General features: G+C 46.1%; 1 protein-coding gene across 1 annotated transcript in view; it reads left to right on the top strand.

Annotated features, from left to right (window-relative positions):
* LOC149300705 (DNA topoisomerase 2-binding protein 1-A-like) overlaps positions 1 to 15,017 on the top strand; it is a 45,971-nt gene extending 30,954 nt beyond the window's left edge. Inside the window, exons 19-32 of the mRNA XM_089484763.1 lie at positions 692 to 743; positions 1,290 to 1,680; positions 2,544 to 3,875; positions 4,739 to 5,771; positions 6,525 to 6,767; positions 8,074 to 8,263; positions 10,140 to 10,369; positions 10,473 to 10,637; positions 10,777 to 10,878; positions 11,901 to 12,064; positions 12,711 to 12,860; positions 14,016 to 14,105; positions 14,578 to 14,739; positions 14,889 to 15,017. Coding sequence (XP_089340889.1) covers positions 692 to 743; positions 1,290 to 1,680; positions 2,544 to 3,875; positions 4,739 to 5,771; positions 6,525 to 6,767; positions 8,074 to 8,263; positions 10,140 to 10,369; positions 10,473 to 10,637; positions 10,777 to 10,878; positions 11,901 to 12,064; positions 12,711 to 12,860; positions 14,016 to 14,105; positions 14,578 to 14,739; positions 14,889 to 15,017 — 4,433 coding nt within the window. The remainder of the gene's footprint in view (positions 1 to 691; positions 744 to 1,289; positions 1,681 to 2,543; positions 3,876 to 4,738; positions 5,772 to 6,524; positions 6,768 to 8,073; positions 8,264 to 10,139; positions 10,370 to 10,472; positions 10,638 to 10,776; positions 10,879 to 11,900; positions 12,065 to 12,710; positions 12,861 to 14,015; positions 14,106 to 14,577; positions 14,740 to 14,888) is intronic.
* The last annotated feature ends 12,777 nt before the right edge of the window (positions 15,018 to 27,794 follow it).

Here is a 27,794-nt window from a genome sequence, read left to right as displayed (position 1 = left end):
CCTCCCCAGTGTTGTTTCCTGCCCTACTCAGGTAGCGGTTAGGCTGAAGCTTACCTTCTCTCTTTTTTTTTTTTTCTCGGAGCCCCGGGGGGGCGTCCTCTCTCCGATACCCGGTAGTGGTCCCGGTGGATCCAGGGTTATGCGGCAGCCTCGGAGGCTGTAACTCCGCGGTCATCGCGGCAACACGAGGCTCAGCCCTCGTTAAGCGCTGCCCACAGCCCAGGGGGCTCACTGGGATGTGCGTCCCCGGGCTCCGGTTCTCTCCGTCCCGGGGAATCCTCAGCGTGAGGCATGGCAGGAGAGTGCTCCGGTGAACAGGCGCTGTGAGCAGGATTCCATAGCCGGCTGTGCCGGTTTCACGACAGCCGTTCTTATAATCTCCTCTCCGCATCACTTCCGGCACTGCGTCCGGGGTCACGAGAGTTCAATTGACGGGGAATTTCCGGATATGATGTTTCCGGGCCTGGGCGCCTAAATGCCTCTACAAAAACGCCAGAATGGGTAAGATCTCTCCTTGCTCTTCGTTCCTGTGCTGTATTATTGGATTTTCTACTCCTCTATTGTGCCTGCCTGTGCCTGAGGATTGTATATTGCTTTTTCAAGTAGGTGTTTCCCTCTTGGTTTGGAGGGAGATTTCCATTGCCTATTACTTTTTTGTCTGTGGTTACATCTTTGTGTTTTTTCTCCTCAGTCATGTCAGACAAAAATCCAGACATCACTCCTGAGGTCTCCCCACATAGGAAGTCTGTGGGAAAAACGAAACACAAAGCCTGCTCATCCTGTAAAAAGACCCTACACGACCCTACGACCAAAATGTGCAGCTCCTGCTCTCGGCCTAAAGAAGTTTCCACAACATAATTTACCTCCTGGTTGAAGGGGGAACGTCAGTCTACCTTTGACTGTTTTCGAGCCATGGCAAGCTCCACTCAGGCGCCGGTGCCTCAGCATCAACCTTACCAGCAGGGTCCACCAAATGTTCTTCCAGATACCCTGGAAGATTATTCGGCTCCTTTTTCTGAATACGACTACCAGTCGAATGACCCCCAGTCTTCGGATGAGGACGGGGAAATTAAAGAGGAAACCTTTTTCTTCCCAGTCGAAGAAACAGGGAAGCTCATCTCTGCAGTCAGATCTACTTTGAATCTACAGGATGACATACCAGTCTCAAAACCAGATCCTTTTCAGGGTCACTCTAGGAAACCGCAGACTTTTCCAGTTCACGATTCACTTTCTGCAATGATCACGGAGCAGTGGAGATATCCTGACCGTAGATTCTTCACGTCTTCCAGAATCAGAAAACTGTTTCCTTTCGATAGTAAGAATTCTGATGCCTGGGAAGTCCCGAAAGTGGACGCTGCAGTAGCCAAGGCTACGAAAAAAACAGCCATTCCGTTGGAGGACGCGTCCCATTTCAAAGACCCTATGGACCGGCAGGCTGAGAATGCCGCCAAAAGGGCTTTTGAAGCAGCAGCGGCGAACTTTCGTCCAGCTATTGCGATGGCGTCAACTTCTAGAGCCATTAAAATCTGGCTCCAACAGGCGGTGGAAGACCTTGTAACTATTCCAGGGACTGAGCAGGTCGCAAGAAACCTGTCCGACACCTGCTTAGCAATTGACTTCATCTCCGATGCCTCCATTGAATCTGTCCGTGCATCTGCTAAAGCTACGGCGCTTTCAGCGGTTTCTAGACGAGCTCTCTGGCTTAAGTCGTGGTCTGCAGATAATGCCTCAAAACACAAGCTGTGCAGCATTCCGTTCCAGGGGAACCACCTCTTCGGCAGCGACCTCGACACGATTCTAGAATCCACCACGGGCGACAAGCACTGGTTACCTCAGAGGAAAGGACCACCTCGTTTCAGGTCTAATTATTACAGAACTCCAAGAGACAGGGAGTCCTACAGGCCCTCAACCTCCAATCAAGACTACCAGTCCTTTCGGGGAAAACCCTATGCAAGAGGTAGATTCCAGAGAGGAAGAGGCAGAGGCAGGGACGGTAAAGCAGGAAGGTTCTGACGCCAGCAGGCTTCAGGTAGGGGGCAGGTTAACCGATTTCATTCATGCCTGGGAAGAGATCACCTCAGACCCCTGGGTCCTTCGCATCATCAATCAAGGCTATGTACCGGAGTTTACTCACCTACCTGCCCAGAAATTCCTGCTGTCCATGCCTCCCGCAGATCCTTGGAAAAGAGCGGGATTCTTCTCCACACTCAACAACTTAATTCACGAAAAGGCTCTAGTCCCGGTACCTCATCAAGAAATAGGAAAGGGAACCTATTCCCACGTCTTTGTCGTGCCAAAACCATCCGGGAAATTCAGGCTAATAATCAACCTACAGTTGGTAAATGCCTGTATAAGATACAACAGGTTCCGGATGGAATCCCTGAAGTCCGCCACAGAGATTATTTCATCGGGGGACTTCATGGTCACTATAGGGATGCCTATCTTCATGTCCTCATCAAGGAGCACCACCAAAGATTCCTCCGTCTGGCCGTTCCATTGCCTCAAGGTGTTTGGCATCTTCAGTTTCGGGCTCTTCCTTTTAGAATTGCTTCAGCACCACGGATCTTCACGAAGCTCATGTCAGTGGTCGTGGCCTTCCTGAGGCAAAAAGGCATAAAGGTGGTCCCATATCTGGACGATTGGCTCCTGATAGCGGCCTCGACATCATTGCTCCAATCCCATCTAGAGTTTTCCCTCAGGACCCTCCACAACCTAGGATGGCTAGTAAACTTACTAAAGTCACAGTTACTTCCAAACAGACGTCGGACCTTTCTGGGAATGATCCTCGATTCACAACTACAGAAGACTTTTCTCCCGCGGGACAAGATCCTAAGATTAAGGGAATTCACGCACACGGTCCTACAGAACGAGTCAGTGTCCCTCAGATCCATCATGTCATTGCTCGGTCTAATGACCTCCTCTATCTCGGCGGTTCCCTGGGCACTGGCTCACGCAAGACCTCTTCAACAGTTCTTACTGGATCACTGGGATCGCTCCAGGATGTCCCTACACAAGAAGGTCCGGCTTTCTCCCTTCGTTCGGGAGTCACTCCGTTGGTGGCTGTCAGCCAAGAATCTTTCACAGGGACTCTCTTGGCAGACAAGAGATTGGGTGGTAATCTCCACCGACGCCAGTTTGACAGGCTGGGGTGCTGTCATGGGAAGCTATATTACCCAGGGAACCTGGTCTCCTCAAGAATCAGGCCTGCACGTCAATCTTCTAGAACTGCTTGCGGTCTGGAGGGCTCTAAGGTTCTGGTCTCCAATTCTGTGGCACAAGTCCATCAGGATCCTTTCGGACAACGTTACCGTGGTGGCCTACCTTTCCAAGCAAGGTGGCACCAGAAGCAGACGCCTGCAGACCCTGACTGCTCAGATCTGCCGATGGGCGGAGTTCAGTCACTGCACTCTCTCCGCAGTTCATATCAAGGGTTCACTGAATCAGGAGGCGGATTACCTCAGCAGAAACTCGGTACCTCCGGGAGAATGGTCCTTAAACAAAAGGGTCTTCGCCTTCATCACGAGCAAATGGGGTACTCCTCAGATAGACCTGATGGCCACGCATCTGAACACACAGGTAAAAGAGTTTTTCTCTCTTTCACCAGTCGGCCGTCCCCTATGGACCGGCAGGCTGAGAATGCCGCCAAAAGGGCTTTTGAAGCAGCAGCGGCGAACTTTCGTCCAGCTATTGCGATGGCGTCAACTTCTAGAGCCATTAAAATCTGGCTCCAACAGGCGGTGGAAGACCTTGTAACTATTCCAGGGACTGAGCAGGTCGCAAGAAACCTGTCCGACACCTGCTTAGCAATTGACTTCATCTCCGATGCCTCCATTGAATCTGTCCGTGCATCTGCTAAAGCTACGGCGCTTTCAGCGGTTTCTAGACGAGCTCTCTGGCTTAAGTCGTGGTCTGCAGATAATGCCTCAAAACACAAGCTGTGCAGCATTCCGTTCCAGGGGAACCACCTCTTCGGCAGCGACCTCGACACGATTCTAGAATCCACCACGGGCGACAAGCACTGGTTACCTCAGAGGAAAGGACCACCTCGTTTCAGGTCTAATTATTACAGAACTCCAAGAGACAGGGAGTCCTACAGGCCCTCAACCTCCAATCAAGACTACCAGTCCTTTCGGGGAAAACCCTATGCAAGAGGTAGATTCCAGAGAGGAAGAGGCAGAGGCAGGGACGGTAAAGCAGGAAGGTTCTGACGCCAGCAGGCTTCAGGTAGGGGGCAGGTTAACCGATTTCATTCATGCCTGGGAAGAGATCACCTCAGACCCCTGGGTCCTTCGCATCATCAATCAAGGCTATGTACCGGAGTTTACTCACCTACCTGCCCAGAAATTCCTGCTGTCCATGCCTCCCGCAGATCCTTGGAAAAGAGCGGGATTCTTCTCCACACTCAACAACTTAATTCACGAAAAGGCTCTAGTCCCGGTACCTCATCAAGAAATAGGAAAGGGAACCTATTCCCACGTCTTTGTCGTGCCAAAACCATCCGGGAAATTCAGGCTAATAATCAACCTACAGTTGGTAAATGCCTGTATAAGATACAACAGGTTCCGGATGGAATCCCTGAAGTCCGCCACAGAGATTATTTCATCGGGGGACTTCATGGTCACTATAGGGATGCCTATCTTCATGTCCTCATCAAGGAGCACCACCAAAGATTCCTCCGTCTGGCCGTTCCATTGCCTCAAGGTGTTTGGCATCTTCAGTTTCGGGCTCTTCCTTTTAGAATTGCTTCAGCACCACGGATCTTCACGAAGCTCATGTCAGTGGTCGTGGCCTTCCTGAGGCAAAAAGGCATAAAGGTGGTCCCATATCTGGACGATTGGCTCCTGATAGCGGCCTCGACATCATTGCTCCAATCCCATCTAGAGTTTTCCCTCAGGACCCTCCACAACCTAGGATGGCTAGTAAACTTACTAAAGTCACAGTTACTTCCAAACAGACGTCGGACCTTTCTGGGAATGATCCTCGATTCACAACTACAGAAGACTTTTCTCCCGCGGGACACGATCCTAAGATTAAGGGAATTCACGCACACGGTCCTACAGAACGAGTCAGTGTCCCTCAGATCCATCATGTCATTGCTCGGTCTAATGACCTCCTCTATCTCGGCGGTTCCCTGGGCACTGGCTCACGCAAGACCTCTTCAACAGTTCTTACTGGATCACTGGGATCGCTCCAGGATGTCCCTACACAAGAAGGTCCGGCTTTCTCCCTTCGTTCGGGAGTCACTCCGTTGGTGGCTGTCAGCCAAGAATCTTTCACAGGGACTCTCTTGGCAGACAAGAGATTGGGTGGTAATCTCCACCGACGCCAGTTTGACAGGCTGGGGTGCTGTCATGGGAAGCTATATTACCCAGGGAACCTGGTCTCCTCAAGAATCAGGCCTGCACGTCAATCTTCTAGAACTGCTTGCGGTCTGGAGGGCTCTAAGGTTCTGGTCTCCAATTCTGTGGCACAAGTCCATCAGGATCCTTTCGGACAACGTTACCGTGGTGGCCTACCTTTCCAAGCAAGGTGGCACCAGAAGCAGACGCCTGCAGACCCTGACTGCTCAGATCTGCCGATGGGCGGAGTTCAGTCACTGCACTCTCTCCGCAGTTCATATCAAGGGTTCACTGAATCAGGAGGCGGATTACCTCAGCAGAAACTCGGTACCTCCGGGAGAATGGTCCTTAAACAAAAGGGTCTTCGCCTTCATCACGAGCAAATGGGGTACTCCTCAGATAGACCTGATGGCCACGCATCTGAACACACAGGTAAAAGAGTTTTTCTCTCTTTCACCAGTCGGCCGTCCCCGAGCCCTTGAAGCACTCTCTCAGACCTGGGATTTCGATCTTGCATACGTTTTTCCTCCGCTTCCCCTTATCTCCAGAGTGCTCCGGAAAATTCGGGAAAACCCTCAAAAAGTCATCCTGGTTGTTCCTTTCTGGCCTCGAAGAATCTGGTTCTCGGACCTTACCAACTTGTCCATAGACAAGCCCATGCTTCTTCCTCAGGTGAAGGATATTCTCGTTCAAGGTCCTGTTCTCCACCCAGATCCCTCCCGGTTCAACCTCTCAGCATGGCTTCTGAAAGGGAGATCCTGACCTCTAAAGGATTAGCTTCATCGGTGGTGAACACTATTCTCTCCAGCCGCAAAAATACTACGGCTGCTAAGTATCAGAAGGTTTGGGAAACGTTCATCACTTGGTGCAATGTGCACGGAGTATCCTCTCCATCCATCCGTGAGGTGCTGCATTTTTTTTAAGACGGCTTTGATAAAGGATTACAACCTGCTACTATCAAGGTCCAGATTTCGGCACTGAGCAACTTCTTGGACTCCAATCTGGCTTCCCATCCCTGGATCTCCAGATTTTCTAAGGGGATGTGTAGACTTCGCCCTAGGCTCCGTCCGTCGGTTCCACCTTGGGACCTTAACCTCGTGTTGCACCAACTCACCACGTCTCCTTTTGAGCCTCTAGAGGATACCTCTCTAAAGCTGCTCACCTACAAGGTTGTCCTCCTCGTAGCCCTCACCTCCGCTAGGAGGGTGAGCGAGCTCCAGGCTCTCTCCAGAGTGGAACCTTTTCTCAGGATCCTGCCGGACTGCATTATCCTTCGTTTGCCACCAGAGTTTCTCCCTAAAGTAGTCTCTCCTTTCCATTCGGATCAGGAGATCGTCCTGCCTACTTTCTGTCCGGATCCCAAGAATCCTAAAGAGCTGGAACTCCACTCGCTAGACCTGCGGAGGTGTATCCTGTCTTATCTCTCACGTACGTCTGCCTGGAAGAAATCCAATTCTCTCTTTCTGTCCTTTGCAGGGACCCGCAAGGGCAGATCAGTATCCAGGGTTTCCGTGAGCCACTGGCTTAAGGACGCAATCGCTTTATGTTACATCTCCGCGGGGAGAGTACCTCCCTCCGGCCTGAAGGCACACTCGACCAGATCTGTCTCGACTTCCTGGGCTGAACTCTCCGGGGTGACTCCGTCTCTCATTTGCAAGGCAGCGACCTGGAGGTCGATTCATACGTTCGTAAGGCACTACAGGCTGAATCTTCATCTCTCAGACGAGTCTCAATTTGGTCGTCGTGTCCTGCAGACTGGAATCCTTCCCTCCCCATCTTGCTAATTCTTCTCATGTGCCACCTGGAATGGCAAGGAAAGAAAGAATTCTTACCTGGGAATTCCTTTTCCTTGTCCATTTCCAAGGTGGCACACTTTTTCTCCCACCCATTAAATTTACTTTTGTTTCGCTATTATTTGTCTTTCTTTTTAACCACACTGGGGAGGAAGGGGGAGGTCTCCTTTTTTTATAGTGTTTCCTGCCCTACCTGGTAGGCGGAGCCTTCTCTTCTCATGTGCCACCTTGGAAATGGACAAGGAAAAGGAATTCCCAGGTAAGAATTCTTTCTTTGATCTTTATTTATCTGCCTTTAGAGACCCCCAAATAATTTTTTTAAACTTTTTTTATATTTTTATTTTTTAACTTAATATTTTTTATTCTTTCTTTCACAAGCCTTATACCGTTGGAAAGGTAAGGCGATTACCAACGGTATATGTTGGGGGTCTGTAGCTGCTTAGATGCCTGAGATACAGGCATCTAAGCAGCATGCCCCCATACCTCTTTAACTGACAATTGTCAGTTTTCAATAAAGTTGCGCGGTGACGTCATCGCGTCATTACCGGCCGGATCGGGTGGTCCCGGTGATGCCCTTCAATGTGAGGGGCAGATCGCTGGGGTAGGTGGTGATGGAGGTCCACAGACCCCCATCAAGGTAGGGTAGTGCTAGCACCTGACTGGGTCTGCTAGCGACGGCACCATGCCGCCGTCAGCAGTCAAGGGGTTAAATCCTTTTTGCCCACATTTTTCTCCACCAAATGAATGTATTGCTTACTCTGTTGTGGGTACGTTTAGCTGACTTGTGTAACACCTCTTATCTAGAGAGAAAAATTATAGCTTAGCAGAAGGTGTAAAATAGAGGTGTGTGCGAATAGGCTACAACAATGCAGATACGACTAAGTAAGAAAACTCAGGTGTGATTGGATATTGGTTCAAAATATATATTTTTTCATTTACAGCTCTCACACAGACTTTGGAGATGAGAGAAAATTTCCAGAGGCAATTACAGGAGCTAATGTCTGCAACATCAATGGTGAATCCCCAAGGCCAGAGGTCATTGAGTAGGGCTGGCTTTGAAAACTCTCCATGCACCCCTGAAGGAGGTCGTTCTACGCGTAATGGCAGAAGTAGGGTATTGGAAGCACGAAGGTATCTTCATATGATATACATAAAGTAATGTGCTATTTCTCATTTCTCACTGCAAGCTGTTATACGACTCTCTTTACCCTGAGATAGCTGTTACATTAAACCTGGCACTTAAAGTGTAAAGAAAACATGATAGTGCTTCTTATCCTCCTCATAGTTTCACTATTGTGTAAATATTATATGCGGGTACACAGATCTCTGCCTCCTGATGACTGTGATCAGCAAGTAGGGAGCTTAGAGTGAGAAAACAAAACACAAACTATATACCATTCCATTAGTGGAAAAAGTTAAGTGGAAATACATTTCTTGAAGTTAAATAACAGCCAGAAAATGTCAATTAGTCAAAAGAAAATTGGAAATTTTAAGAATACTAAAGACTGTCAGAGAGATTTCCCCGCACCGGTGCTGGGAACTCTGATCTCTGACAGCCAGGGAAGGTGGATGGACGCAGACAACCCCCGCTGCCAACCACACCTCCTTCCGGTTGCAGCAGAAGTTGTCTACATGCTGCCCTGGCTTCACACCAGGAACTCAGAAGCACCGGTAAGTTGGGGGGGGAGACAGGAGGATCCAGGTCCCCTGCAGCGTTGCGGGGGATCTGAATCTTAGTCTCATAGTCAGACCTATTTGAGGTCTGATTATAAGACGGCCCCGGTTATAAGACGAGGGGTATTTTCCAGAGCATTTGCTCTGGAAAAAACCTTGTCTTCTAATCAAGCAAATACGGTAATTTACAGCTCCTTATAAGGAGTGCCTGGGCTATATACTCACCTCCCCATGTGACTGCAAATGGGCATCTCCTGGAGACAACGGAAGAAGAATGGGAATCTGGGGGAAAACATGAAACATCATTCTGACAATGGTCTAAACATCTGTAGATTCCCATAGATTTATTTTAGGTTTTTTTTTTAGATATTTTTATACTGTTTTGTATAAAACAAGAGTTCCTAACTGCTTGTGGAAGCAAAATTTCTGTGCGTAGGAAGCCTGGGGGCCGTTTTTTTCCCGTTAAGCTTTTCATGCCCACCTTCCCCCCTTAAAGTCATGGTGAGAACCAGCAGGTGGTGGTTCTTCCTGTTGCGTTTGGGACTTCCGTGACACAGATTTGTCCGTCAGACTTACAGATAGTGATAGTGAAGCGAGATTCATCGCTCCGGAGATTTCCTCTGCTCCAGAGTCCAGTGGCGGTGTACGTTGCACCTTTACAGCTGACACTTGGCATTGCTTATAGTGATCTTCGGCCTGTGTGCAGCTGCTCAGTCATAGAAACCCGTTTTGTGAAGCTTCCTACATGCAGAGACTTTGCTTCCACAAGCAGTTGGGAACTCCTGCAGTGAGTGATGATACATTTTTTTTTTATTTTTTTTTTTCACATTGCATGTTTCGGCACTCGGCAGTCACACTCTTTGAGTGTACGTGTTCTATTGCTGTGTGACTGAGCTGTTGTTACCCCTAGACACTTTTACTTCGCAATAATTAAAGAATAATTAAGGAAATCTAACAAACTGAGTTGTGGTATCTATGGAAGATCACCCTTTGATCTCCCTGCTTGCCAATCAATCACAATGATTGATCAGGAAGCAGGTCTCTGCAGTCCTGCTGTCGTGATCCATGTGCCAGTGCTTTTCAAGCAATCAATTGCTTACAGAGTTTAGAGCGATAAAGCTTGGCACTGTTACAGGCAGCGATTCTGTCTACTGCTGAATGCAGGAAGGCCAGCCTTAAACAATTCTAATGTGCATCAGAAGGAAATCTCCAAATATCATGGGCATTAAATACTTTTTGTGCTGGGATGTTTTATTACATTCTTAATCCTTTTTAAAAGATTAAAAGGTGAAGCTTTCTGATGTAATGGAACCACTCCTTCATTGTCTTCTAGGCAATCACGTTCCATCATAACAGATCTGAATACCGAACCATCACAAAATGAGCAAATTGTTTGGGATGATCCCACAGCAAGAGAGGAAAGGGCTAAACTTGCCAGCAATCTGCAGTGGCCCAATAGCCCATCCCAGTACTCTGAACAGCATCATCCTAATGTGAAGCATGTCAGTGTAGAGAATGTGCAGCATAAAGAATCCTTAACTGACACTGAAATAGCTGAATTAGGTAAGCATGTCTGCTGTAAGACATGGTATGAATAGATGGTGACTGTCAATGTAAAACTAACCTGTAGACCAAATAATGTACATATCTTTGTGTCTGTTTGCAGGGGCTTGTGATCTTGAACATACATCTGTGACTGAAGCCCCTGATAGAGAGGCAGACCTGCAGTCTCCAACTAAGGATGATCACCCGATACCTACTCCCCAAGCACCCAGTATTGCCCTCCCGCTTGCCAAACCAGCAGTGGCTCCACAACCCAAAGAAAAGGTTAGTCTGGATTTCATTTTTTTTTTTTTTTTTTGACTGCCCACCAGGGAAGAATTTCACACACACTAGTAGGTTGTCTAGAACTCTCTTTATGACAATACAATGTAGTATATGTGTACCAACCATCCTGTTTTTTCAGACAGAAACACTATCTGAAGAAGAAACAAAGAAAGAGCGCAGGTTCCAGCTATCCTCCTTGAATCCTCAAGAATGCATTGATTATTGGCAACTCATTGAGGAACTAGGTAACGTGATGTATGCTGTAAAACTGTGTTTAACTAGGTTAGCCGTTTTCCTGACAATTTATTGTAGAATCATATTGCTTAAGTAGAGCTATTGTTAGTGGTACATAGTTGGAATTTAGTTCAAGGGATGGTTGTACTATTAACCTCTTAGCGACCATAAGGATATACGTCAATAAAAGGCAACACAGAATGCCCTTAGGGACATGCTAGTACATCTAATAGAAAATGCTATGGCGTGTTAAGCTGCTTTACATATAGCGTAGGCCTAACAGACCACCTTGACCCAATTTACCGGCATGTTCCAACTTGTGCTCTGTTATATACAAAAACAGAACCTAATTCCATAATCTGGAGATATGGGTGGGCTAGACTCCTGCCATAACACACAACCTGTACAAACAATCCTATGCAACACAGAAGAATTGGTGAAAAAAGCGCAGGGAATTGTTGATATGGGCAACTTTGGTCAGGATTGGTGGCCAAATGGCAGCATAACAAGTGTTGAAAATGCTCCTAAAGAAATGGGTTGTCTGCTTTACAACATGCTGGGTTTGCAGCTGTAACTTTGAATAAAGAAACCCAAATACTCACCAAAGTATATTTTTTGTAAACATTTAACAATTTTGAAACTGTAATGCACACCTTATAATGAATATATATATATATATATATATATATATATATATAAAAAGTTCAATATGACTGAGATATATCCAAAACCTAAATTGTTACATTTTGAGGATCTAGTTTTTACTAAATGACTTATGCTAAATGTTCAGCTAATCGTGTAACTTTGGTATCAAAAGAAATCCCTCTCTTGAAAAAAACAAAATATATAGTTTACATGGTAAAAACTGTACTGAAGGGGTAAATATACAGCTACTTTTGGGTTAATGTTAATAACAATAGCAATAGTACAGATATATCGCTTACATTTGACTAGTAACGCAGGTACTTGGCTCAGAAATGCTTACCTCATGATCAAGTTAATCCTTTCTTATTCTGCCCTTCTGTTTTTACAGGTGGTATAGTGATAGACAAGCAATCCTTTGACCCCAGCTGCACGCACATCATTGTGGGACACCCACTTCGAAATGAGAAGTACCTTGCCTCTATGGCCGCAGGAAAGTGGGTGCTGCATCGCTCGTATTTGGAGGCATGCAGAGCTGCCAAGCGTTTTGTGCAGGTCTATATCATAAGGATTTATTGTACAATGAACAGCTTTATCTTACTAGCACTGTTGCACTGTAGACTTTTCTACCCTTTTACAGTTCACCACACTCCTGAATTTTAACCTCTGTGTTTCAGCATTAAACATTTGCATTGGCTTAGCAATCAATGTAAAGACTGCAGTTACTTAAGACAGTAATTAAGTTGTACGTTTTGGAGACATGGAATTCAGTAAGCACAGGAATTAATATTAACGGACTGTAAAATAAAAATATACAGTAAGATGTGCACGTGTTGCCTTTTGTCTGGAAGAGTTACAAAATTGGCTTTTTAATAAGAAAACACCATATCCTTGGTTTGTGATTGGTGAATTTGCATTTATAGGTGTAACCGCTTGTAACTCTATTTTGTGTGTGCTGGGTCATGTGTACTAATATACAAAATGAATCAGGGTGTGCCATACACGTGCAACATATTTTTATGTTTTTATCAAAATCATTGCTTATCTGTTTTACAAATGAAATTCCTCAATCAGCTTTTGCTTATTTAGAAAAACTATATTTGATTTTTTTTCTAAGAAAATTGGATATTTGGCAACATTTTTTGTGCTGGAAAAATATAACTGCATCTATGTCATGTAAGGTTATGTGTGTTCTGTTCAGGAAGAAGACTATGAGTGGGGAAACGGTACTATACTCAGTGCTCTGAACAGCATTACTCCACAGCAAAGGCTGTTGGCAGAGGCAGCAATGAGGTGGAGGAAAAAATTACAAAAATTAAAGCAAGACACAGATATGTTGGAGACAGGAGAGGTAACCGTTAGCCTACTTAACCTTTTTACACTGCTGCAGATCCATTACTATAAATGTCGTATAACATGTATGCATTTGTTTGTGCCCTTTTTCCATCATTCATAAATGACACACTGATATCATTCTCACTACTTTTCATAAAAGCGATATAGGAAGGGAAATTATGTTGCTCAGGTCAGCATTATTTTTGGTAAGTAGCCCAAGATCTACTGTGATCTACTATAGTGCTAAACCAGCCATACTGTCTTCACATCTTTGTTTAGTTGATCTATAACTTACACCAGTCAGCCATAACATTATGGCCACCTGCCTAATATTGTGTAGGTCTCCCTTTAGCTGCCAAAATAGCCCTGACCCATCGAGGCATGGACTCCACTAGACCTCTGAATTTGTGCTGTGGTATCTGGCACCAAGGAGCTTTTGGTAGAGGACAGGGGTCAGCATGGGTACCCTGACTGGTCTGTGGCTACGCAGCCCCCTCATGCAACAAGCTGCGATGTATTGTGTGTTCTGACACCTTTTTATCAGAACCAGCATTAACTTTCGCAGCAATTTGACCTACAGTTGCTCGTCTGTTGGATTTGACCACACGGGCCAGCCTTCGCCTCCCACGTGTATCACTGAACCTTGGCCGCCCATGACCCTGTCACCGGTTCACCGATTTTCCTTCCTTGGACCATTTTTATTAGGTACTGACCACTGCAGACTGGAAACACCTCACGAGAGCTGCAGTATTGGAGATGCTCTGATCCAGTCGTCTAGCCATGACAATTTGGCCCTTGTCAAAGTTGCTCGGATCCTTACATTTGCCCGTTTTTTCTGCTTCAAATTTGAGGATGAAATGTTCACTTGCCATCTAATATATCCCACCTACTGATGGGTGCCATGAAAACAAGATTACCAGTGTTATTCACTTCACCTGTCAGTGGTCATAATGTTATGGCTGATCAGTGTATTGAATGAATTGGACCTTCAGAGCAAGTAAATGCTGAGTGCACATGATTCAGTCTGATTTGAAGTGACAGAGTGAGCGAATAGGAGAGAAATAGAAAAGTGATAACAGGATGGGGGGAAAGCTTTTTGGCTACATCAATGATGGGGACATTGTAACATAATTTTAAAAATGTTTGATTTCTTTCCTATGAACTACTGCAGGGAGCATTTAGTGGCTGGAGAGTGATCTTAAACGTTGATCAAACAAAGGAGCCAGCATTCAGACGTCTTCTGCAATCAGGAGGCGCAAAGGTGAGCTTTACGTTTCTTCTAGGGCATGAGCTCATTAATTCTGTAGTGATAATGAAATATTATGATTAGATGCACGGTGTGCTATTACCATGTAGTTCATGTACAGCTTGCATTTAGTTAATGCTTTTCCATATACTACCATTTAAATGTTAATGCAGAGTAGTTTCTAAAAAAGCACCATGCTTCGTTTTTACTAGAGTCCTACACAGCACTGTTTGGTTTAGACATTACAAACAAATTGCTGGTGGCAACCATAGAAGAAATTCAGTTGGTCAGAAGTAATTTCTTATGTAACCGTATTGTAATATCACATAAATAGACTTCATAAGGCCTAAAGTTAAAAACATAGTCAGTTGTTTAATGGTACCGCATACAGTTTTCATTTTCAAACTTGTGAATATAATTTTGTCATGTTAGCAGCAAATTAAAACATTTCCATTACCAGAACCTGTGTTTTTTGGTATCTCCTTAGGTGTTTGTTGGCCAATCTCCTTCCACGTTTAAGGACGCCACCCACTTGTTTGCAGACTTCAGCAAATTGAAGCCAGAAGATCCTAAAGTGAATGTGACTGAGGCAGCGGCTCAAGGAGTCAGCTGTTTAAAGCCAGAGTACATTGCTGATTATCTTATAAAAGTATGTGTAAATAGGAAACAGCACTGGGGTTAATCACTAAATAATGGTGGGCCTCTTCACAAGAAACCAAAATCATGTATAGTGAATTAATCCGTATATCAAATTCTTTTTTTCAGTATTTATACTTTTTAATGTTTCTTCTCTTAAAGGAACAACCTCCCCCCACCAGCAACTATTGTCTCCCAGAAGCTGTCCCTTATCTTCAGGTGGCAGGGACTTCTCGTAAGAGGAAAAACTCTGGAGACCACGTGGATGTGAAACGATCTCGACATTATTAAATTAGGACTTTCTTGGCAAGGCCAAAGGTTATTAAATCGCTATTCCTTCCTGTATTATATTCCTGTCTTTTATGTAGTATTTTTGTGCTATTCTAAACAGTTGTCAATAAATGTACAGATGTGCTTTTAACAATTCAAAGTCCAAAATAATAGTGTTGGATAAAACAATTATTTTATTTTTACATGTTTGAATTTGTTGAGTATGTGTTTAAATAAAAAAAAAACAAAAAAAAAAACTACCTCAAATTTAATTTTAATGTAAAAAAAACAAACATTTTATTCGAATTTAATAGGTTATTACCATTCATTGTAGAGCAAGTATTGGGGAGTTGAAAACCACTGCTAACCAAAAACACACAGCCTCATCTCACATTTGCCAAAAATACATCTTCATGACTCCCAAGACTTTTGGGCTAATATTCTGTGGACTAATAAGACAAAAATTGAATATTTTGGAAGATATAGCTCCCGTTACATCTGGTATAACACTAACACAGCATGTGATTGTAAGGGATATAAACCAAGCATTGAACCAGACTTCACATAAACCACAAATAATAATAAATAAAGACACCAAACAACTTCAAATTGGATAAACAGGCCGTGGTCTTTTATTTAGCTTACAATGTAAATCAACAAATTACTCACATAAACTTGAAACTTTGTAACCATAAAAGCACTCCTGGCCCAAGCCCCAGAGTGCAACCATAATTAACCATTTAGGGACCATCCGCCCTAAAGCCAGGACAGCCAAATGCACCACCCGCCGCAAATGGACAATCAAATATTCGTGGCCCATCCCATAAAAACCACGGCCTGTTCCACCATGAGCTGTAAATCCAAGTTAAATATATCGTTTCCAATATCTGACAGATGAATCCCGTCGTTTCTGTAAAAACCCGTACAAACACCCTCCAGGTCAATGTGCCTGAAACTAAAACCTCCTTCCAGCTGCATAAATTTATGCATTGTGCTATTAAGTTTGCGTCTGACTCTCTCCAACACTTTAAATTCCGGTCTGCTTGACCATATCAATCTCAGTATAATTTCAGACCATACAAAGCAAGTATTACTAAAATATTTTTTTTAATTGCCTATTCTTTAAAAAACAACAACTCAATGGATTTAACTTTGCCTAAATCATTACCACCACAGTGAATAATAACATCCGGACATGGAAATATATTTACAAATACCCATACCACGAATACCTATCCAAAAAATGTTACATTTCTTACCAAAACTGAGATTTTTTTCCTCCTTTTCTTTTTTCAGCTCTTCTTTGAGCCCAAAAAACAAAAGAATCTCCAATAATCCATACCACTTTCGGGTAAATGCATTAATAATCTTATCAAAGATCTCGCCTAACATATATCTTATAACGGTCCATTTCCCATCTCCCAATCCTTTTAATGATTGATTTATCTAACCCTAGCCTAGAAGCTTCTGTTGCTGCACCAATTCTAAAAGAGTGTGTAGAGTAATTATACGATTTTACTAAAACATGACGTAAAGTCATGATTTTATGAAAGACACGCAGGCGAATATTGTGCATTAACCCTTTCTTTACTCCCAACAGCAGCAAAGAAAAAATACAACATTTGATAGGAAAAAATAATGAACAGTATATAAACAGTACAATATACAATAGCTCCTCCCAGTCCATCTTGATGACCATATAAAAGGGATAGAATTGCCCACAACTTCCTCTTTCTTTGTCTGTAATGAAGACCAATCACACGATGCCAGAAAACTCGCGGACTCCAACATGGAAACTACCAAAACAACCGCGGAACATTAAACTCCTAGGCGAAGGGAACGTCTCCGCACCAAAACCGTAAATCCCCAAAGAAGATCCAATGAATCAACCTGGAGAAAAAACAGACAGAGAATGTGGAAACTGATTAGTGTAATGGAAACTGAATGACCAAGGCACAAGGAGCAGATCCAGCAAAATAAGTTAATCAATCACTGGCCACAAACTGAAATAGAGACAGAAGAATCGTAAAAAATACATAATGAAACAGGAACATATAAAAACAGCAAAATAACAGAAAAGAGATCAAACCTGACGTCTGCGATCCGGGAAAAATCCGTGAAGAAAAACACAGAGGACCATAACAGGGAGGGAAAAAAGGAAAAAAACGTCATGTGGTGGGACAATATTCGCCTCCGTGTCTTTCATAAAATCATGACTTTACGTCTTGTTTTAGTAAAATCGTATAATTTTATTTCAAGACACGGAGGCTCATATTGTGCAAGTTTAAAGCTGGGAAACCACAGAAGAAAAAACATGCTCAATAGGTTTGAAATAAAACTCCTTAAAAGTGGATTCCCTAGACCAATCAGCCAAGCGGACAATATCCTCCAAACGACCACCCAACTACAACGTTTTGGATGCTGCCGCACTCCTGGTGGAATGTGCTCCAAACCTGGAAACATTGAGACCAGCAAGAGCCATAACCCATTTGACCCAGCGCGAGAGAGTGGCAGAGGAGATAGGAAGATGAGGATGACGGAAAGATAAGAAAAGCTGTGGTGAATCCGACTTCCTGAAGAGAGAGGTACGACGTTCATATTCTTGAAGACAAGCAACTGGACACAACGCAGGGTTAGATGGGAACACCGGGTAAGTAACAGTTTTAATCGCAGTCTTAGTACGTCGTAAAATATCAAAACGTACACCCTCCGAGACATAAGACCTGGCGTTCCAGTCTAGAGCGCGCACATCCGAAACCCGTTTGCATGAGATAAGGCAAAGCAACATGGCCAATTTGGCAGAGAGATGCCGCAAAGAGAGATCGGAATTGCAGGGCCACGTGAGGAAAAGATTGAGAACCACATTGACATCCCAGGTAGAGGAGTATTTAGGCAGAGGAGGTCTAGATAGCCGAATTCCCTTAAGCAGACGACAGTTCACAGTATGCTGAGCAACAGGAGTACCCTCAAAACCCAGGTGAGCAGCGGATATGGCTGATTGATAAAGGTTGATGGTCCTATAGGCGCGCCCTGAATCAAAAAGAGAGGTGAGAAAATGGAGGGGCTGAAAAGGGATCTAGGTCCCGTTCCAGGCACCAAGAAGCCCAACTCTTCCAGGCTGCACGGTAAGATCTGTGAGTGCCCGGTGCCCAAGCTCCTGCCAAGAGCTGCTGAGCCGAGTTCGAAATACCTGGAAACCAAACACGCCAGGAGAGAAAGACTGCCGTCCAGAATCAGAGGGTGTGGGGATCCGTAAGGATCCAGAAGCAGATGAGACGGGGAATGTAACACCCGAGGAACCGCGACCAGCAGGTCTAGGAGACTGGGGAACCACTGCTGGGACGGCCAGAAGGGGACCACTAGAACTACTGACGCCTGTTGACGCCGAATCTGCAGGAGCGTTCTGGAAATCATCGCAAAGTGTAGTGTCGTCCCTCGGACCAATCCTGAAGGAAAGCGTCTACGGCCAAGGCGTCTGGGTCAGGTCGCCAACTGTAGAAGAGTGGGAGATGAGAATTCAGTCGAGAAGCAAATAAATCGATGTGGAGCGGACCCCACAAGGCCATAAGAGATGAGAAAACCTGGCTCTCTAGGGTCCAATCGCTGGCATCCGACAGGTAACGAGAATTCCAATCTGCCACATCCCTGGAAAGACCAGGGATGTACTCCGCCTGGACCATGATGTTGCGGTCCAGACAGAAAGACCAAAGGTCTTTGGCCAGATCTGCTAAGATGGGCGAATGAGTCCCTCCTAAGCAGTTGATGTATCGAACCGCCGACACATTGTCCATGCGCAATCTGATGCAGGTGTTGATACATGACTTGGAGAAACTCTTGATGGCAAACAAGCCCGCCAATAGCTCCAGGCAGTTGATATGAAGGCCCGCTTCCGTTTGTGACCATGGACCTCCCGTGGAGGTCTCCCCGCATCTCGCACCCCAACCGTGTAGGCTGGCGTCCGACTCGATGGATACGTCCGGCTTGATTCCAAATATCGCCCTGCCATTCCAGGCCGTAATGTTGGCTAGCCACCAACGTAACTCGCCCAACGTTGGAGGGTCCAGGGTGACCGAATCCACATAAGAAGCTCCCCGGCGGAGATGGCTGATCTTCAGACGTTGCATTGCCCTGTAGTGAAGAGGAGCAGGGAAGATTGCCTGGATAAAAGCTGACAAAAGTCCAATTATCCGAGCCAGATGATGGATGGAGATCGTGCGTAGAACTCTGCGGATTTCCTTCTTCATGGAATGCAGTTTGGATGTTGGCAGGCTGAGTAGACCCTGCGTGGAATCGATGACGAACCCCAGGAACTCCAGCCGTCTGAAAGGGGTGAGATGTGATTTCTCCATATTTATGAGGAAACCGAGATTCTGAAGTAATTCCAATGTCCATCGGATATGGAGACGCAATACCTCTTTGTCTTGAGCCACAAGGAGCATGTCGTCCAGATATATAATCAGGCCGACGCCGCGGGAACAAAGGAGTGCTATGACCGGCTTGAGTAACTTGGTGAAGCACCAAGGAGCCGAAGAGAGCCCGAATGGCAGAGAGGTGAAACGCCAGGAAACATTGCACCAATGGAAATGGAGAAGGCTTCTGGATTCCTCTGCAATCGGAACCGTGAGGTAGGCGTCCTTGAGATCGATTTTGGCCATCCAGTCGTTCAGTAGCAAGAGGTCTCTGAATAGTTGGATCCCTTCCATTTTGAAGTGCCGATAACGAACGTGGCAGTTGAGGTGACGGAGATTGATCACCGGCCTGAGACCGCCCCCTTTTTTGTGCACCAGGAAGATATTGCTGGTGAAACCTGGGGTCCCTGAAGGAACACGTTCTATCGCCCTTTTCTCCGCCAGAGTGGATATTTCTAGGTCTACCAGCGTGGCATCCTGTTGAGAGAAATGAAAAGGTTCCGGAAAGAGACCTAGGGGCGGAAGGCTGACCAATTCGATTACGTAGCCTCTGACCGTTTGAATCACCCAAGAGTCGGATGTTATGGACTGCCAAACCTGTAAAAAATGGGTGAGTCTGCCCCCGACAGGATGTAGGGAAGAATGGGTAATATGAAAATGGCTTACCAGTAGGTCTGCGGGTAAACTGGGATCCACGTTGACCTCTTGCCCTCCAAGGACGGCCTCGCTGCAGGAAGAAAGGCGATCTGCCGCTGGAGAAATTGTGGTAGGGGGAGCGCTGGGAAGAATAGTACCAGTAGGAGCCTCGGCTCGTATAAGCTGAGCCTTGGGAGGAACGGCCGGACAGGCGGCGCCTGAATCTGCTGGCCCTGGGAGAAACCTGCTGATGAAAAACCTTGCACATAGAAGTCTGCGCCTTATCTAATGCTGTGAAAGCTCCCACAAAACGACCTAGGTCTTTAATAAATGTGTCACCGAAAAGCAAACCTTGGGCCTCGCTACCCATCTCAGTAAGGGCTACATTGGCCAATTTGGGCTCTATCTTAAATAAGATAGCCTTACGGCGCTCAATGGAGAGCGAATTGTTGGTATTACCAGCAATGCAAATAGCTCTTTGCATCCACACTCTAAGCACCAAAGGATCGGGAGGGGAACCTGAGTCAAGCCAATCCTCAATGATCTGACCAGCGGACCAAAAATATCGAGGTGTTTATCCTGAGTAGCTTTCAAGGCGGACTCCAGTCCCTTGCGGGGGTTCCACCCAGACTTAGATAAAAATTGGACCATTTTGGGATCCACAACAGGTGTCTTGCATACCTTACCCGGGACAATAGGCCGGGGACACTCAGCGCGTAATTTATTGCGCAAACTTTTGCTCAGCGGCTTGCGGACCCTGGCCTGCAGATAGCGGGCCACATGATCTGAGGGTAACCACTCGGCCGAGCGGGGATGATGTAAACTCTCTGGGTCGAAGAACAGCTCCCCAAATTGATCCAGAACCAAAGGCTCTGAGGAGGAAGGAGGAATATTCTGGGAACCTTCCTCTTGCGCAGGGGTCCCAGAAGGGTGAGCCGTGTCGTCCGCGGCCTGATCTTCCACAGAGGAATCTGAGTCAGACCCATACCAAGCCTCCTCTAATGACCCAGCGTCTGAATCGGACGCGCTTGAGGATTGTGCCCTAGCACACCTCCATTTCCTCGCCCGTTCTGCCCAGCGAGTAAGGGCTCTTTTGGGCTTAGATATAGCGCCGTCTAGGATGGGCTTGTCGCCATCAGTCACAGAGGTTCTGGAGGCAGGGACACGCATATGGCGTGAATTAAATGCCGCTTTTTTACCCTCGGGCGGTTTAGGGGCCGAGCCTGAAGGTTGCTCTTGAGTGGAAAGCGGAACAGGCAGGGACTTATGAATGGCCTGGGTAAGTGAAGCAGATAATGCTGAGGTCATAGAGCTCATGGCTGAGGCAATAGCCTGAGTAACAGAATTATTCAATTCTCTCAAAGGGTCAAAACCAGAATTCAACTCCTCTCTGATAGAGGGATCTTGGTCAGAGAGATTCCCAGAGGTTGAATTATTACCAGCCATAGTGTATGAAATGCAAGATAGGGATATGCCCCTGTCAATATACACAAAGATAAAATATGAAAGAAACTTTCCCACTAATGGAAAAAACCAACCAAAAGATCTGTAAAGGCAAAAAACGGAACTAGCAGACGCGGCGAACAAACAAGATGGGCGCGGCTAGGAAAAGCCGCGGAGGGAAGACTAGCGAGCCAGCAAACGCCATCACGGACTCGCGAGCAAACGCCTGCTGCGGCGCCGTCACTGGCTCGCGATCAAACGCCCGCTGCTGAGCAAGCGCTCGCCGCCGACTCCCATGTGGCCGATGTGCCCCCCCCCCCACGAGCAAGCGTCTGCCGCCACACAGAGAGAGTCAGCCGGTAACCGCGCGAATAGAGAAACACGGGGAATGGGGCCGGCGAACTAACTGTAAGGGTGACAGGAACAAATAATGGGTAAAGCAAAATGATACACAAGCGGAATATATAATAATACACGGAATATACAAATATGTAGGAAATATACTTATCTGCTGTCTGGGAGCAGCAAAGAAAGAGGAAGTTGTGGGCAGTGCTATTCATTTTATATGGTCATCAAGATGGACTGGGAGGAGCTATTGTATATTGTACTGTTTATATACTGTTCATTATTTTTTCCTATCAAATGTTGTATTTTTTCTTTGCTGCTGTTGGGAGTAAAGAAAGGGTTAATGCATAATATGAGCCTCCGTGTCTTGAAATAAAATTCTCTTTCCCTAGACCAAGTGCTACCAAACATTTCTTTAATACACCAGTTACCTGGCATCATAGGACGCTGAGCCATAAAAGCCTCAGACCAGGCAAATAGCACTCCCTTTAACTCTCTATAGGATTATCCAGCACTCTTTTCCTTTTTTGTCCGTTTTTAATGACCTAAGAGATTTTTAAATTTTCTCCACACAAAACATCTTTCATTCGTAAACCAGAGCCGCCTTGTCTATTGCCAGCCACCAGTTCACCAATCCGAAATGCCCCAAAAAAGGCAATAGTAAAAGCCATTTTAAATAGGCATGCCTCAAATTTGTTCCAGCATATATTATTACCACTTCGGCTACATCATGTAATAATTCATACAATATCGGCCTTCTTAAATCCTGTGTATAAGACCTATTATAACTCCCGTATTTGCTCGATTATAAGACAAGGTTTTTTCCAGAGCAAATTCTCTGAAAAATACCCCTCGTCTTATAATCGAGGTCGTCTTATAATCAGACCTCAAATAGGTCTGACTATGAGACTAAGATGCAGATCCTCCTGTGTTATGCCCCCCCCCCCAACTTACCGGTGCTATGCCTTTTAACCCCCTAAATGCCAGAGTGGCATATAGGGGGTCAAAAGGCATATCATGGGACACAGTGGCATATAGAGGGTTAAAAGGCGTATCATGGGGCACAGTGGCATTTAGAGGGTTAAAAGGCATATCATGGGGCACAGTGGGATATAGGGGGTATAAGGCATTTCTGGGGCAGAGTGGCAAGCCTGGGGGCAAATATGCATTACTGGGGGGGGCAGGTTGTAAAAAAAGGAAATAAAAACAAAATATTTTTCACAATCATAGCTTTTATTAACAAACAATTGTTCACATAGTTTACATGAATTAACATTTACTGGTAAAACTTTTTTCCTATAGGGTCGTCTTATATTCAGGCTTTTTCTTTTTTTTTTCTAAATTAATATTCAGATTTTGGGGGGTCGTCTTATAATCAGGGTCGTCTTATAATCGATCAAATACGGTATAATCTTTTAAGATCTGTTTCAACAGAAAATCTTTTATGTTAGCTGATAACCTTAAGAAAAAAGATATGCCTAACAAACACCTATCAATAAAAGAACGAGAGAAACCTTTCTTAATTAAATCCATGACAAAACCTAATGCCGTTTCCACTCTGGCGTCCAGAACATCTATACCTTTAACTTTAACAAAATCTGTCCAAAGATCAATTCTTTTTATTGTTACTCTTGTTCGTTATTTTTTCCACAATTGTAGAATTATTTTAAAATTCATAAAATTATCATGCTATAGAGAATTGGCTTCTTTCAATTTTGTTATAAACTTCTATACTCAGTTATCACTTGTCCTTAGAAGAATCCCCTGTTATGCCTAAAGGTATAGTATATTTCAAAGGTGACTTGACGATTTGCTTTAAATGGCATAAACAATATTTACATTAATCAATGTCATAATAGTCGCCAACTAACCAATTTAATTTCGCTACTTTTATTCCTAAATAACATCAGCCATGTTAATGTGAGACAATATTATATATATATATACCCCTAGATTTAATTTCTAATTCTACACCATAACGGTAAACTGCTGTAGAGCAAACAGCGCATAGATATGTAACAATTTATTATGGTTTATATATATATATATATATATATATATATATATATATAGTAAATCATGGCAGTTTCCAGGATTTCCGCCACTGTTCTGATAATCCTCCTATAGCTTGCCCAGGTGCTTTTCGATAAAGATCTTTCAATTAATTCACTTATCTGGGTGATGTCAATTCCCATATGCTTGGCGAAACTTCCAGCCCCTCTTTCTCCGCCTGGTCGAAGCGTAAGAGAGCATCAGCTATGATATTCTTTCTCCCAGGAATATGTTTAGCTTTCAACCAAATATTAATAAGACATAAATACACTAAACGTCTTAACAAATTAATTACTCGCAAGGATTTAGCTCTCAAAGTATTGATAACCCAGACTACACCCATGTTATCACAATGTAATAAAATTCTCTTGTTACGCCATAACAGACCCCAGTATTCCAGAGCCACAACGACTGGAAACAATTCCAATAAAACCAAATTCCTTGTCCAACCTGCTTTATGCCATACCGGAGGCCAACCCGCAACAGCCCATTTACCCTGCCAGAAAATTCCAAAGGCAAAAAAATTCTAATTCATCATTATTGATAAATTCATTTTGCCATATGGCAGCACCATTACATTTTTTAAGAAACAATTTCCAAACTAATAAGTCTTCTATAACCTGTTTGGAAACCCTTACTCTATGACAACCTACCTTTTTCCCAGAAATAGCCTTTGCCATCTGCCTGGAACAAACTCTACCCATAGGAATTATCCTGGTAGCAAAATTTAATAAACCCAACAAAGATTGAAAACACCTGTCACCTTTTTCGATCCCAAACCCCCATTAATCATGAATCTCAATTTAATAATCTTCTCTAGGCAATCTAAATAACATATTCACTGTATCTATCTCTATACCTAAAAATAGTAATGAAGTGGTTGGAAAAACAGTTTTCTCATGTGCTAATGGAATACCGAAATAGTCTGCTATAACAAAAAATTAATTTAACAATCTTAAACAATCTGAATTATCAGCCTTACTTTTGAACAAGAAATCATCTAAGTAATGTATAACTGAATTTAAACCAGAAATTTTCTTAACTGCCCATTCTACAAAACATGCAAACGCTTCACAGTAAAAACATGAAATGGAACATCCCTTCGGGGTTAATAGGCAGTGTGACGGATCGTCCTGTGCCCCAGACTGGACACATCCGCCCATCAGCTCCTTCCCTCTCCCAGTAAGCGGACACGCTGTGGCTGTCCGAAGAAAGCAGTCACAGACCAGCACTTCCCTCAATCATGAGACAGGACTTCATGCTTTGAGGTTAAAAACAGAACTCTTTATTACAAACACACAGAATTTATATACAATCTCCATTCACTGTGCACCGAACCCAACCCCCAATCCCATCAGCCACATCCCATCACCAATCCCATCAGCCACATCCCCTCACAAATCCCATCGGTATACAGGGGATGTATCAGGTGAGGGGATTAAGGGATACAATGGGTTTCCCCCACCTGTGTTATCCCCCCTGTAGTGCGGGTGCCATCTGGGCAGACAGGGCTGTGCTGGCAGATTAAGAGCCCCAGCCAGATTATAGGATCGTCTCTTTGAAGGCTGGAGCTGCAGCCACATTCAAACAAGGTACAAATAAATATAATAATAATAATAACAGTGAAGATCAGACATGGTTCTTCACATTACTCCCCTCTTGTGCAAACATCCGGTAGACACAGCCAGATCCCTAACGGATCGGCTTGGGGATGACCAGCCTCTACTGTCTCTAGTCCTGCGGGGTAGGGAGAGCGGGAGTGCGGCCTCTGGGGCACCCTGGCAGCCCCGTGTCAGTCACACAGGCTCCTAGGCCTGGCCCGTAGTCAAAGGGTAAGAGGCCAGCCCAGAAGCCTCTCCAGTGGGCAGCCCTCTTTAGTCTCCTCTGCAGGCATGGGAGACCTTTCTCCAGGGCTTCCTTTCCCCTCTGGACCCTCAGCCCAGACTCGGCTCCCTCCCAACCTGATGGAACCCTCCCATGGTTACCCTGACTACGGGCTTGTCCCGAGTCAGCTCCACATTCCCCCACCCAAACAACAAGAGCCCACTCCAAACCAGCAGCAGTTTCATTTACCCCTACCTGGCTCTCCGAGCTGGGGCTCGTTTTGCCCACTGGACCATGCCGCTGGGGAGGCGTGCCAGTTGCTCTTCCTCCCATAATTGGTGACAGCCGCTGGGGAGGGTCGCCGCTTGCGCCCCCTCCCGGATGCTCGTGCTGGGGAGAGCCAGATAATGGGGGTGTAAGCAGTGCAGGGCAGGTCAGCGACTCTGCCCGGTTGTAAGTGCTTCTGCTGGTGCAGGGAACGGTGCTGGGCAGAGAACAGCGTCACTCTGCCCTGTGGCCAGCTCTTCCACTGGTGGTTCCCTGCTAGCAGGTGGGGACCCTTCGCTGTGGGTTGGGCAGAGGCCAGCAGCACTCTGCCCTGTTGCCAGCATTTCAGCCAGAGCGAGGATTGCTGGTGCAGGACAGAGGTCGGCGACGCTCTGCCCGGTTGCCAGTGCTTCTGCTGGTGCAGGGAATGGTGCTGGGCAGAGAACAGCGTCACTCTGCCCTGTGGCCAGCTCTTCCGCTGGTGGTTCCCTGCTAGCAGGTGGGGACCCTTCGCTGTGGGGCGGGCAGAGGCCAGCAGCACTCTGCCCTGTTGCCGGCGTTTCAGCCAGAGCGAGGATTGCTGGTGCAGGACAAAGGTCAGCAACTCTCTCTCCGTGTGCCAGCATTTCTGGTTGGTCCTCCCTAGCCGGCGGGAACACTGTACTGGGGGATGAGCAGAGGCCAGCAGCACTCTGCCCCGTGGCCGGCTCTTCTGCCGGTCTGGCATTTTGCGGTGCTGGGCAGAGGATCGCGTCGCACTGCCCTGGTGGGTCCCTGCTAGCAGGCAGGGACTTTTCACTGTGGGGCGGGCAGAGGCCAGCGGCACTCTGCCCCGCTGCCGGCGCTTCAGCCGGCATAGGAGGGGCGCATGGTGCTGGGCAGAGAACAGCGTCCCTCTTTCCTGTTGTTGGCGCTTCTGCCGCCTCTAGTGGAAACCCATAGACCGCTGCCTCAAATTCCGGCGACTGCATGCGGTCCATAATCGCCCGGAAGACTTCCTCCGAAAAGTGATTGCCCACTTTCACCTCTTCGGGCTCTGGCTGCAATACCAGGGGCAGAGTGGCTGAACCTTCAAGTCCGGAGGCTTCCCAATTACAGTGAGCGGCCTCCGGAGCTCGCTCTGTAACATCTGTCAGCTCACACTGCAGGGCGTAGCTCCCCTCGAATATCGCCAAGTATTCTGCCTCGAGGCACCATTCTCTGTCTACTAGTCTCTCAAGGTCTTGGCTGAGTTCACTTGTTGCAGTGGGCGGCAGGTCTCTCCGGCGCTTGTCACTAATGTCCCACCATCGGTCCATGTTGCCATTGCCAAAGACACCCCTTTCCTCGAATGCCTCCCACAACAGGCCAGGCCCGCCAACATCCATCCCTTCCGGAGAATGGGGCTTTCTGGATTTTCGCTGCGGGCCTCAGTATATGGCTCGGTACTCCTCTTCGAGCCCAATCTCCTGTCGGACCAGCCTCTCTAGCTCTGCAACCTCACCTGGAGACGCAGGTCCCCCGAACAAGTAGAGCCTCCCATTCACCTGGTCCCTGATTCGTTGTTCTAGGGTGGGCAGATGTGTACCTTGGTGGGCGCTCCACTTTTCTAGGGCCGCTCTCCATCTCACGAGCCGGGCTCGGGTCCGTCTCTCAAACTCCCATACTGGAGTCTCCAATTCGAGGGTCTCAACTCCCCTCCAAGTCACCCTGCATCCCGGTGACTGTTCAATCCACTCCATCTGTGGATCCGTTTGGCTCTTCCTCGCCAGGGTATAACTTTGTTCTCCGGCTAGTTGCTTTGGTCCGCTCTGGTCTGGAAGGAGTAGATCCCACCGCTGCC

This window comes from Sceloporus occidentalis, unplaced genomic scaffold, assembly GCF_023333645.1.
Source record: "Sceloporus occidentalis isolate IW3139 unplaced genomic scaffold, rSceOcc1.0.p SCAF_23, whole genome shotgun sequence".
Classification (NCBI taxonomy): Eukaryota; Metazoa; Chordata; class Lepidosauria; order Squamata; family Phrynosomatidae; genus Sceloporus; species Sceloporus occidentalis.
This window is presented reverse-complemented; position numbering and strand designations above follow the sequence as displayed.